Below are 14,752 nucleotides of genomic sequence, written 5' to 3' on the forward strand. Positions count from 1 at the left end.
TTTCGAAATATTAAAATTAATTAAAACAATCCTTTTCGTACATTTCGTACTGTTTTCGGTTTGATCTAACATATTCCGATGCAACTGCCAACTCCAAACTAAACTCTTCCAGAGATAATTAGGGCTTTAATTGAAATTTGCATTTTGCCGACCGAAAAAAAAAGCGACAAGCTCGAAAAAACCCACGTACGCGAACGAGACTAATCCCGTGCCGAAGCCGAGGCGGGCAAAACAATGTCGGGGAGGATTTCAATCCAGCCAGCGCGTCAAACAAATAAGTACCTCACGGTAAACATTTGACTCTGAATGTTTGTTCGAGGCATGGACGCGTGAAATGTCACTTTAAAACGATTTGGCGTCGCAAAAACAGCGGGGTGAAGGTAAACAGACCAGCCTTTGACGTGCGAGAGCGGCTGCTGCTACTGCTACTGCTGCTGCTACCGTCGCGTCGTCATGTTTGTGAATGTATATGTACGTGTGTATGTGTGTGCGTTTGTTTTGCGGCTTGGAAACAAAACGATCGAAGAGGATCGTCGCTGAATCCGTTCATTGTTCATTGTTTGAATTTCAATGAATTAATTTTTATAATAACGTCCTAACTAGCAGGTCAATTCAAAAGTCCCCGGCCTACTATGGTAAAACATATTTTTTTGGCAAAATTAGTTTTTTTTTATTCAACATAATTCCCTTCAAGGGTCATACACTGATTATAGCGACCCTCGAACTTTTCGATACCATTTTTGTAGTACGATTTGTTTTTTGTTTCAAAATAAGCCTCAGTTTCGGTGATCACCTCTTCATTCGACGAAAATTCTTCCCAGTGAGCATTCTTTTGAGATATGAGAACAGGAAATAGTCGCTGGGGGCCAGATCTGGAAAATATAGTGGATGAGGAGAGGTTTTTAGGGGATTTCGTCCTTCAAACGGCCCAATAACGCTATATAATAGTCGCTGTTGATGGTCCTTCCTTTTTCAAGGTATTTAATGAAAATTAATCCATACGCATCCCAAAATACAGACGCCATAAACTTGCCAGCCGACTGTTGCGTTTTCCCGCGCTTTGGAGCGGGTTCATCGTGTGCAGTCTGCTCGGATGACTGTCGATTGGACTTCAGAGTGAAATAATAGAGCCATGTTTCATCCATTGTCACATATCGACACAAAAACTCGGGTTTATTACGCTTGATCATCTTCAAACACTACTCCGAATCATCAAGTCGTCGTTGTTTTTGGTCAAAAGTGAGCTCGCGCGGAACTCCTTTGTACAGAGCTATACCCAAATATTCGTGAATGATATGATGTACACGTTCAGTTGATATCTTTTTAGAGTGTCAATTCAATTTCAATTTACGGTCATTCAAAATCATTTTGTGGATTTTTTTAATATATTCGTCGGTAACAACCCCTTTTGGGAGTCCACTGCGTTCCCCGTTTTTGGTGCTTATTTCACCACGTCTAAACTTAGCAAACCAATCCTTGATGGTTGATTTTCCTGAGGCAGTATACGGCAACTCGGCGTCCAGCCAAGTTTTTGCTTCAACTGTATTTTTTCCCTTCGAAAAGCAATATTTTATCAACACTCGAAATTCCTTTTTATCCATTTTTTTCACAAAAACAAAAGTTGCTTCACTCAAAATGCTATAATTCACAAACTAATGATCCGACAGCTATAGTAGCTATTTATACACGCATCTTTTGAGGGTTAGGGCTAACTAAAAAACATATGGATTTAATTCAGTTAGCGCCATCTATGTGTCAGGCCGGGGGCTTTTCAATTGACCTGTTAATGTTTACTTTTTTTAAATAATCATGTTTCTCTATAACGCAGTAAAGGGAATCATTTAAAAACAATATGTTACTAAAACTTGTTTTCATAGTATTTTTAATATAACATCGGAAATATATTTGATATATAGCATTAATTAAAATAATAAATGTCTATAATTTAAAACTTATTAAAATAACTATCTCAAAAACTAACACTAACTCACTAATTTGTTTAAATGGTATTTAATTAAATCTAATTTCCAAGTCTCAATAATTTAAATCTCAACAAAGTATTGATTAGTTTAAATTACTACACCACTGAGTAGTATAAGAAAATATCATAATAAAAAATAATGATGGATGTAATACATGTTTGTAAATTGAAACAGAGAATATATGAATAAAACTATTCTGAAATTAATATTTTACTTTATTGAGTATATTAAAACAATAGCGAATACAATTATGTAATTGGTTTTTTAAATTTTATAAATGCATATTAAAATCTATTCATTTTTCAATACTTAGGTCTATACAGTAAACGCCTTAAAATTTATCATATTTTAAAATGTTTACAAATTTAGTCCTAATAATGCAAAATGTCTTATATTTGACCTATGTGTTCCATCTATACAAATTATGTAGTTATTTTCACTTTAAATGTTGCATATTTTGATTACTTTACATTTTATATTTTACCCATATTTCTCACCTAAAAATATATTGCAATAAATACACCAGGCTGATTAAAGGAATAATTTAGTTACTCACATTTTAACATAAAATTGGATCATTCTTTGCTTATTTATTCCACTCTCCAATCTTACCCTTGCAAATAGCTGATCTTTAATTTGCTTTCTATGGCTTTCGTTTGTCTATTGCTTTCTATTTTGTCTCATATCCCAAGTGGAAACTAACAACTCATCAACAAATGAGGAATTAAAATTCATTGAAGCTATTTTATATTTGTTAATATTCTTTGCAACATTCATTGCAATTCCTGATTTACAAATTGAAATATTTATTACCTACAATGTTTGGTTAGTTCTTTCTTAAGAAATATAAGTTAATACCTCAGAAATTACCTCTAGTAGAATGATATACTATGTCTTCAAGACCATATCAATTACTATCAGTTCTTAAGCAAGAACAATTCTTTTAGTTGCTCTCCGTTCACCAGACATCAAATCAAATCAAAAACTGACAAAAACAAAACTTATTCTCGAGTTTTGATGATCTTTGGATGAAATTTTCGCATATAAGAAGCTTTTCTTTCCTAGCTGTATACACCTTCCGATAAAGCAGACATTTTAATTTGTTCTCTCTACAAAAAAATGTAAAATATACTTTTACGTGATCGTACTATTCTTAAATGTTTTTCATCCAAACTTGCCAAAAGTCTTTAATAGTTCCAACGATACTGGAATAATACTGGATAAGTATATATATATATATATATATATATATATATATATATATATATATATATATATATATATATATATATATATATATATATATATATATATATATATATATATATATATATATATATATATATACATATATTTATATTAAATAAATATATTAATATATTAATAATAAATATTAATAATAAATTTTATATTTAATAATATTAATATATAATATATAAATAAATATATTAATAATTATTAAATATAAAATTTAGGGACCCATCTTCCGATTCAAAATTGCCTGCTGACTGTTTGCAGTACCACATTGCCAGATTTTGAGTTTAAAAATTACGTGTCCCTAATGAATTTACGTACTACAGAAACGACGAATAATCTACTGTATAAGAATTGGAGCCAGCAGATATTCTTTATTGGTAAAATATTATTTATATATTTCGGATTATCGATCTGGCGGCTATTCTTGGTTGCTTGATTTGGCCGTTATTTCATTTTACTGGAATTCATTTATTTATAGCGCATGTTACACCAAAATTGTATGCCTAAAAATGACTCCAGGTGTCCTCGTCTTCCACAACAAGAGAGACAAAATTTTCGCTAAGGTGATTAATATATATATATATATATATATATATATATATATATATATATATATATATATATATATATATATATATATATATGTATATATATATATATATATATATATATACATGTACATATATTAACAGCATAAAGTTGGCAGATATATATATATATATATATATATATATATATATATATGCCAACTTTATGCTGTTAATATATGTACATCAAACTCCTTATTCAGATGTAATTTCAAGAAATTGTCATAACACTTTTTAAGCATGTTAAATCTTACAACAAGACGAGGAGTAAGCATTCTATTATTGCTTATGTAGTAATACAGCTCTTCTCTTATTCAAATGTTGTTACTATGTTATATATTATTATGTTACTACTTAATTACATATTACTACGTTACTATGTTACTTATACTCAATTCAAATAGAATAAATATCATAAAACGTCTTCCCACAACTTTGTTATTGTAATGATATGGATATTCATATAGGAACTGACAATTAAAATATAACATAGTTTTAAACTAAATATATGGAGCTAAGGAAAAAAGTTCTAAACCTGACACAGAGATGGCACCCAAGTCAGATAAAACTTCTTGAATTCTTTTTGCCTTGGTTCACGTATGATTAATTCATGTCAAATTTGAACTTCCTTCAAGTAGGAATGAGATAGCTGTCCTGTGGAGATATCGGATGAAAGTATAAGTAATATTTTGTTCAATTATCCAATGCTCTGAGCAAGAAGCCAATAATGAATCAGTGGGTAAAAGCCGGTACTTCAGCCCAATATAAAGCTGAATTGATTGCAACAGTCACAAAGCTCACGGACAATGTGTTTTAAAATGCGAAAGATATCCTGTTAATTAATTACCTTGAAAAAAAGAAGAATATTATTCCAAATGTATTGCGCAGCTAGAAGCCGAAATTCATAAGGAGAGGCCTGGCTTGAAAAGGAAATAATCACCTTTCGCCAGAACAACGCGTCCGTACACACGCGTCTGACGTGGTACGCTCAGATGGCCCTCCATCTCCAAAGTTGAAGAAATTTGGGATTCATTCTGGAAAGCGTATCGCCACCAATGAGCAATTTGGGGGACGGTAAATGAATATTTTCACAGCGTTTCGGGCTTTCATTTCTGGGAATAAGTACTGATGTTGGAGGAACGCCGGACTAAGTGTGTTAAAATCAAGGGAGATTACGAGGAATAATAATAACATTTTGTGACTGAAAATTGCAGCTTTTCACAGTCAAACCGAGAACTTTTCACCTTATCCTCGAATTACTGTCAATCGAGTTCATATGTTGAAAATTAAAGAAATACAGCAATCGCTCGATAACGTAAACATTCCATACTGAAAACATTGCGTTAATATAAACATAGAATTCGTACATTCGCCAACTAACGCAGACAAAATTAACAGATTTTTTTCGTCTAACAAAAAAATCACTGTCGAAATATTTTTTTAGTTTTTTATAAATATACATATATATACTCACCCTTTCTTTTAATAAAACTTTTATTATTCAAATCTTAAATCGCGCTCGTTAATGTAAACTTTTCGATAGTGTGAACTACACTTTGTTAGGTCGCATTAACGAGTGTCTGCTGTCTATTCAACATAACATATCCTAAAACAATGTACATATTTAAATACAACAAATAGAAATAATCCACTGCCATCTCACTCTACAAAACATAAACTATCCAAAAAAAAAAAAGAAACCTCACCCGGACCCAAATAAATCTATCTGCAAATTAACAAACAGCGACGAAGAGCAATATAAAAAACAACGGACTAAATATTTAAGCAACCGCTGAGTGTACAACCATTCGGAAAAACAGAGTAAATAAACCCACTCAATGAATTTGATGCGCGCCATTCCTTTTTCTTTTTCCATCCTTATTTCGGGATGGACATTGAAAAAATAGTTTCTGTTGAATATTTCATAAAGAAGCGTTGAGAAAAGGCTTTTAAATTTAATAGGAATATATTTTACTCGCGTCGCCTCGGCAAGAGGAATTCAGTTATCTGAAGAATACATACGAACTTGTAGTTTATTTAAAAGGGTATTTATATTTGATGATCGCTATTTTTTATTGGTGATAAATGTTCGAGATAGAAACATGGAATTTAATTATCAGTCTCGGTCGGATAACTGAAGGTCAAATAAACAGAGGACGTTTTTAGGCTTCTGAGGTCGAAACTTCGACGAAGATGCAAAGAAAATGACGATTATCATATGTATTATTATCTGAAATATATTTATGTCAAAACATCGATGGAAAAGTTGCCGGTCTGACCTCCTACACACCTGACTTTTAATCAATGAAGTGATTAGCGGGGAATATTAATATGACAGATTAAATAAATATTTACAAAATTCAACATTATCATTGGTATCTGAAATAAATGTCTGTGATTTGCACTAAATATGCAGAGGGTTACCATGACTATGGGCGTGACTGTGTGTGTATATACAACAATAATAGCACATACATGGGATTGACATAATAATATGAATTCCTGACATATAAACAGTATCTGTGTATAAAAAAGGTTTACAAAAAGGTATTGAGCTTTTAAAACCGTTGTAATTATTCGCTGAATAGATTCGCAGACTATCTGAATAATTTCGAAAGGGATTGTTTAATTCTTGTACCAAAACATTTGCCAATAGTTTCAATAATGTTGGAGAAGGTCTGCTCTAAAACTTAACCATAACGGTTCAGCTACGTCGATGTCTAGCGATTGAGATCACCAGGAAAGATTTTTGATGATATGTTGATGATCCTCGAACTAAGAAGCATTCACGTTAGTTAACTTTGTGGAACTCTCGCCGCACTTTTATCATTCAAGTGAGAGCAGAGCTGTGTACTACCTTCTGATTTTGCTCCAGTAGTTTTATGTTTACTTTGGGTTTTACCCACTATTCCTATTCGTCGATGATGTTTTACCATGTTGATACTATCGCTTATAAAACGTTAAATAATTCAGCTGTTTTCACACATTTCACAAGATTTGACAGGTAAACTGAGCAATAGATACGCATCGCATTACTTAGACAGAAGCAGTGCCAACGTGCAACAAGATATACTATATTGCATGGCGTTGTTCAATATCTCTCGGCTTTAACTCATATAGTAGATCTTATCCCTTTTTTTGAACTCATTCCCAAGGTTTTTAATAGTTGGAAAATAGCTTGTTGATTAACCACAAATGAGGGATAAAGTTATTTCTGATTTGACAACACATTTTGCAAAAGTACACGTCCAGAAGCTACTTCAGTGGAGCATCTCCAAGCTGCCTTATCTCACTGAAAAGATCTTTTATTAATCTGGAATTAAAAACAAAATTTCATATTCCCGATAAAAATGTAGTCAATTCAAAATAGCAGTGACACGGGAGAACGGTCAAAACGTGGCAATGCTGCCGCATCAAATCTGAGTTTTAGTACATTTTGGCTCTGACTTATAACAACATTTTAATATAAACAAAATAACTGAACAAATATTTTATTAAATATAATTTAACATCATTGTACATCAAATGCATTTATTATCGAAGAACATCAATTAATTTTACAGCCACAATAATTTATAGGTTAGAGTTGCTTTATTATATATATATATATATATATATATATATATATTTTTTTTTTTCCACACTAGTATCGGGTGGGTTCTAGGCGCGTTTTTGTATGTAGTGCTATCCCCAGAAGGCCTGTGATCCACCCAATTAACAATTGTACATCTGAGTAATTTATTTTACTTCCATTAGAGAGCATATTTATGTTTAATGCTTAGTTCTTGTTTCTTTCAATGTAATGTATTCTTGTAAAGTCATTCTGATATTACGATGTTTCTCTTTAGTTTGTCCTATTACTATCTGTATACATCTTTCTTGATAAAACTTCATTTAATCACTGCATTCTCCTTAATGCATTTGCCATATCTGCAAAACAGTTAGTGTTATTTCTCTCCTCATACATGTTAACCAAATGTTCATGTAGATTCTGAACAACAACACACATGCTCATAAAGCTTTCACACTCTATAGTACAATTCCCTACAACTAAATTATATTAATTGTATACTGACCTTTAGTGGTTTTCTCTTTCATCACCCTGTCTTGGTAATCGTCAGCATTGAATCATAAACCAACATTCATAAGAACTAAGCTGTTTATTTCCAGTCTATCAAAAACTTGCTCAAGATTCTACCATTTGTCAATTTCTTCTTCAATGTGTCTGATCAAGCTCACACAACCTTTTCAACAATGCCTTTTCTGGTTTGAATATCTGCCCCAACCTGAATATCTATTGTAATAATTCTTTGCAATACCCTGTATGAACTCAATTGGATTAAAAATGCAGTGATAGCGAGAAAGTAATCTAATCTACTATGTATCTTTTCTCAGGCTCGTTTCTAAAAAAGTAAATTACATAAAAAGCAATTAAATATTTCATTTACATTTACCAAGTAACAGCATGAAGAACTATATGTCTGCAATAAATAAATGTTATGACTAACAAAACCTAATCGATAGTTTTATTTACCTTTTTCAATCAGCTTTTGTTGTTTTTAAAATATTTATTATCATCTTGCCATGAGCAACCCAATGTACCATTCTGAAATATTGATGTCTCATTTAAATATATAAATTGATAAATTTCTTCCATGAATTTGTTATATGTTTTTAAAAATTGTATTCTTTTAAAAGCAGTCTCTTGAAGTACCATTAAGCCCCTTCGTAGGTTATCTTTACACCACTTAAATCCTATATTATCCAACAACGTATGAACGGATGTTCTACATCTCTCAAATAGCTGCATATATTGTGGATTTTTATGGGTACTTTCCAGGCTAACAATTTTCTCTGAAATAATCGTATTAAATTATGTTTCGATTGAAAAAACTACTTACTATTTTATACATTTCGTATATTTGATCTCTGAAACACCAAGCTGATCTTGATTCGCCACCTGTTTAGCATTAATACCGTTTCTTTTTGGCGAATTTAAGGTTATATTGTTTTTATATTTTTTGAGATATGTTAGTGACAGTCCGTATTAATATACAGTGCAGCTGCAAGGCGCAAAAAAAATATTTTCGATAAAAACCGCGGCGATTTCAAATTTATTAAAACAAAGAGTTAAAACAACGTTTGCCGGTTTATAACCCGTAATTATAATATTATGAAGGATTTTCAGAACTTTTGCAAGCTCATTCCGTTACATGTTTGATCTTCTCTAACAGCGTTCTGTCTCTTTTCAAATAAAATAAAATGACAAAGATAATATTGTCTGACTGTAATAGGAATGCTATTTTGAAATTACTATATATTTATTTTGCACACCTCTATATTGTTAAAATATGATTATAAAAAAATTATTTTACTTTCTATTGGCATATATAAGTTCGATCTGTTTTATCACGAGATACATTTGCACACCAAAATCAAATATATAATAACTATGTAGAATATATTTGAGATTTATGGAAATGTTTAAAGCCGTAATGCTTTATAATAAAATATAATGACGGTATGTGTTTTTTTGTTGTTGTTGTTGAAACAGATGTTGTAAACCATATGGCAGTGCCGAGATTTGGAGTTTCATGTACGATAACTGTTCCAGCTCCCGAATTCACAGACGTCCAAGTTGGTCCCCCAGTTGACCGGAATGGTCAACCCGTAAACGGGGCAATTCCCAGTCTGCCCTCCCCCACAATGCCAACATTCAATATGGCGGCGCAAACTCCCAACGGTCCCCAAGTTAATGGTCAAGAACCCGTATACACAAACGGAATCCCTCCTCAAACTTTTCCACCACGTAAGTATATTAATATGACTTCTAATTAGTTCGGCTTCTACATGGCGTTCTCATTAATTCGGCTTGTACGCAGTCTGCGTTTACAACTGGTCATTTTATTTTGTTTAATTCAATTAAAACGTACCGTTTTACTTTGTCATGTCTTGTAAACATTAGTATGTCGTATGTCGACGTTTTGTCGCATTGAACTATACTTTAACATTATTATTTTAAATAATAATAACTAACTAATTATGACAATTAAGTATTCAATTATTAAATTTCACAGAATTACAGAATACGATTTTAAAAAATTACAAACTAATATTGAACTTAAAACAAAAAGTAGAGGTTAGGACACAATTCTTTTTCACTAGAGTAAAACGCTGTTTTAAAAAAACGGAGAAAAATGGATCCTTATCATATATACTATTGAACAGATTTATCTTGTAAAAGTAGTCTTTAGTTGGTTTGTAGGCTAGGATTTTACTAAAATGTTGCCAACTTATTGAATTCAAGACAATGGATCGATATTGGCCTGAATCGATATCAAAGGATATTTAAAGAACAGAACTTTTTACCGGTTGAATAAACGAAGCTAATTACCAATTGCTCTAACTGGGAATGAACATATATTCTTTAGCATGCCATACACGTTGCTACAACCACAAAAAGTGATTTCAAGGCTTCAATACTACAAGTTTCATTGGCCATCATGTTACCTGGTTTTCAATCTGACAGAAAATATTGGTATCCCACATAGAATATATGTGTATAAGTATCCTTGCCAGAAAGGTATGCGGTAAAAAACTAAAAAATTAAAATTGCAGTCTTCTTGGTGTTGGTTTTACACATCACGGCAATTTCCAATCAAATATTCCAGTACCCCAGGATTTGAATTGGGAAGATAAATAAAAAAAGATAAAACAGAAAATAAACATCAAATCCTAATTTCATCCAAACTTAACTTCTATTAGTAATTGCTTTAATAAAAGACGAACTAGGATGCTGTATTATTTCACTAACAAATACCAGCAAAGAAGTTCTTGTGAAAAAAAATATGGAAAACGAATAAAAATTGGCATTTGAACTAAAATAATCATAAAATAGAAGAAAGCTTAAAATTGATCAAAATGAATTATTAAAAAGTCATAATGCTGTAAATACTGTAAAAAAATACATCCAAACTAGGAAATAAAACAAATAAATATATTTAATTATGAATACCTCACACAAATCCAAATTAACGAAGAAAAAGAAGAATGAATTGAAGTAATTAAAATCACTTTAAAATCTAATACACAATGTTTGAAGGATCCTGGCCAGGAAGGTTTGCGTTGAAAATGTTTTAAATAAAAACTACAATCTTCTTCATATTAGTTAATTAAGTTACATATTAAGAAAATAGTTAATGAACTAAATATCAATAAATAATATATATCAATATAGAGGCATTGGTACTTTATGAAAGATTGGCTTCTATTAAACCTTTTATAGAATCAAATACTACAGGATTTGATTTGGATTGGGATCAAAATCATCCCATCTCACAATTGAACCAACAAGTAAGCATCAAATCCTAATTCAACCCGAAGTTATATTAAGTTATATTGGTAATTGTGAAACAATTATTCTAATTTTTATGATCAGGATTCTGTAATAATTGCCATATTTTGAAAAGAAATGGATGCTCAAATAACTAGTTGTTGAAAGTCTAAAAATTGTATTTAACAAATATTATTTCTGACAGGGTGTAAAATAAGAGCAAGAGAGTTCTTGCGAAAGAAAATATGAAAAGCAAGAAAAAAAAATATTTCAACAAAACCATAAAATTGACCAAAAATAAATAGTTAAAGCTATTAAATTACAAAGAAAATCATATTGTTTTATCCAAGATGTAACTTTTATAACAATTATTATTTTATAAACTACGTCCCCTAAGGGCAATCAGATTATATGTATATTTCAGTAAAAAAAACCATACATACAGAATACAATAGGAAATAATACTTTCTGAAAATATATCTAGAAGACTAATTAACAAAAAAACAAACTATAACACTCGATGTGTCTATAAATTACAATTTCAGTAATTAAAATAACTATAATTAAGACATAAAATATATTCCCCACAAAAAGAAAATAATCTTATATAATTTTCCTTCGCCTGACATTCGAACGTAATCCTAACCTAATATTTTAATGCCAGCTAAATACTGACGATACAAGAACTGTCTATTTATCAAAGTTTTACTGTACCGCTCGCATAAAGTCCGAACGCTCTCGAAAAAATAAATGGTCGAATCTGGATTCATTATCCCGAAACATTTATCTGGGGCCGGATCCCATGATCTTAAAAGTTTCTTATTTACCTTTTCCCCCGTTTTACTTTCTCCCTCGTCCGGCGGAATGAATTTACTAATTGGCACCTTGAACTTATCTCCTCCACTATACAGATGCGCTCCACCTGTCCATTCCCGCGCAAGGATTACCCAACGGCGAGGCAGCCCTACAACATCCAGCCGCCTTCCAGGCCATGCAACCAGGATATCCCGGAGTCGGTAAGTTAGATCGTAATGGTTTAGATTGATAAAGGTGGCGATTAAGCTTAGCTAAAACTGCACCAAAACAAGTCGAAACAAAGAAGTTAGACGGCATCAGCAGCTAGCGTCGGTTGCGCGACACTTAGCTGGTGATACCCGATTCGCATTCAGAACCAGATCCAGTACAGACAAAATTAATTCGTCGTGATAACGTAAAAATCACTACTTGTAGCTTGATTCACTATGAGTGTTTGGTGTTCACACTATTTGGATCATAAATGTGGCTTTTAATATTTTTATATTAGTGTCTTATATGTTGTTCATATTTATTGAATATCGTTCGTTTTTATGTGATGGTATGACCGGACCGACGAAACCGAATGAATTTACTTATTATTACGTTCTAACCTCTAAGTAGTTGAAAGCTGTCAGTTCTGAATGAAATTTGCCGTTGGTGGCGCTGTGAGCGCGTCAACGTTACCAACAGGAAACACTGAATCGAAAGATACGTGCGCTCGGTTCCGATGGGAATTACGCTTCGTGTATGATCGTCTTTTATACGTCATATTTTATATTTATATTGGTTTTCTAAGGTGTTCTTTCAGTATTTTATATGTCGTCTTTGCTAACGGATATTAAATAAGTGATTGAATGTTATAACTTTGAAGGAAGCACATTAGACGAAATCAAAATAGAATAAACTTGAAGGTCGTAACCAAGGTAATACCTTAATCTGGTAATAACATAGATAAATTTATTATAAGAGATATGAAGGCAAAGGAATTTGTCAAACTGTAAATACGAATAGAAATGTAGAAAACATGAATGGAAGTGTATTAAAGAAATAAGTATAAACCTAATTGTTATTGTCACTCAAAAATATCTAGACTACACAAGTAAATAAGTAACAAATGATAAAATCACATATTTGATTGCGAAATTTTATTGCACAAAAATAAATATTTTGGTTTTCATAGCTGCCCAGGCACCATATTTATATAAACACACACCCATATCAGATTAATTTACATCAATTATCAGGAAATATCATAACTACAAACTCCATCATCATATTTAAAAATCATTGAAAAAACAACCATCATAACTTTTCTAAATATCAATTAAATTGTTTCATTCCATGAATTATGTGCATGTATACATAACAGGTCAATTGAAAAGTGCCCGGCTTGATATATAGATTAAATCCATATGTTTTTTAGTTGGCCCTAACCCTCAATCAGATCCTTAGTTTGTGGATTATAGCATTTTGAGGAAAGCAACTTTTGTTATTGTGAAAACAATTGATAAAAAGGAATTTCGCGTGTTGATAAAATATTGCGTTTTGAAGGGAAAAAGTACAATAGAAGCAAAAACTTGGCTTGATACCGAGTTTCCGTACACTGCCCCAGGAAAATCAACCATCAAGGATTGGTATGCTAAGTTTAGACGTGGTGAAATGAGCACCGAATACGGTGAACGCAGTGGACGTGCAAAAAGGGTTGTTACCAACGAAAACATTAAAATCGTCTGGAAAGGTTATGGCGTCTGTATTCTGGGATGCGCATGGAATAATTTTTATTGACTACCTTAAAAAAGAAGGACTATTACATAGCGTTATTGGACCATTTCAAGTACGAAATCGCCGAAAAACGACCGCATTTGAAGAAAAAGAAAGTGCTGCTTCACCAAGACAATGCACCGTGTTACAAATCAGTGAAAACGATGGCAAAAATCCATGAATTGGGCTTCGAATTGCTTCCTGATCCACCGTATTTTCCAGATCTGGTCACCAGCAACTATTTCCTGTTCTCAGATCTCAAAAGAATGCTCGTTGGGAAGAAATCTTCGTCGAATGAAGAGGTGAAAGACAAATCGTACTACAAAAATGGTATCGAAAAGTTGGAGGGCCGTTATAATCAGTCTATTACCCTTGAAGGGAATTATGTTGAATAAGAAAACTAATTTTGCTAAAAAATTGTATTTTACTATGGTAGGCCGGGGACTTTTCAATTGACCTGTTGCTACACTTCAATCCATTGAAATTGAAAAAGTAAAATCGATATATTATCAAAATATATTTACTTGTGAACTTTTGTTTTTAATACCAAATGTAAAGGCTCTCATTATTAAACAATATCATTTAAGGATTAAACGAAGAAGTATACTCTCGGCTAGGGATGTCTGTCACGGAGAAAAATATCGATATATCGACGAATAAAAAAATGTCGATACTTGTTTAACAATACTCATTATCGATTCACCCCAACCTTACTTTTCCCCGCAAAATTCACTTGATAACCAGGTGGAGAAATCCGAAAACAAAAGGTCTCTCCTTCGAAAAGACAATATCGATACTCTCATTTACAACTCTCGATACTTTTTTGAAAAAAATATCAAATAATATCTGCCCGAAAATTATCTATATATCGGACAAAAATATTTATAAGAAGAATCAATGATCTACTCAGTTCGAATGCTGCGTTAAAAGTGGCGATAATAAATGAATTAGCGGGTACTTAAACCCAATATGGCGGGGTATACACGATAACAGCCGAAGTCAAATTCCGATCGGAGCCGAGCGAATCAATTGCAACA

General features: G+C 32.0%; 1 protein-coding gene and 1 long non-coding RNA gene across 6 annotated transcripts in view; one reads left to right on the forward strand and one right to left on the reverse strand.

Annotated features, from left to right (window-relative positions):
- bru3 (CUGBP Elav-like family member bruno 3) overlaps positions 1–14,752 on the forward strand; it is a 251,690-nt gene that overhangs the window by 224,461 nt on the left and 12,477 nt on the right. For all 5 annotated transcript variants that reach the window (XM_076396743.1, XM_076396742.1, XM_076396741.1 and 2 more), the window contains exons 7-8: positions 9,441–9,635; positions 12,071–12,175. In XM_076396743.1, the coding sequence (XP_076252858.1) occupies positions 9,441–9,635; positions 12,071–12,175 (300 nt within the window). The remainder of the gene's footprint in view (positions 1–9,440; positions 9,636–12,070; positions 12,176–14,752) is intronic.
- On the reverse strand, positions 8,096–8,502 carry LOC143191555 (uncharacterized). The gene is made up of 3 exons (XR_013004543.1): positions 8,361–8,502; positions 8,281–8,307; positions 8,096–8,229 (listed from the first exon to the last, which is right to left on the reverse strand). It is a non-coding gene; the product is annotated as an uncharacterized LOC143191555 (long non-coding RNA).

Source organism: Rhynchophorus ferrugineus, unplaced genomic scaffold (genome assembly GCF_030347505.1).
Source record: "Rhynchophorus ferrugineus isolate W39M unplaced genomic scaffold, kcgeb_rfMv2 rfM2, whole genome shotgun sequence".
NCBI classification, from domain to species: Eukaryota; Metazoa; Arthropoda; class Insecta; order Coleoptera; family Curculionidae; genus Rhynchophorus; species Rhynchophorus ferrugineus.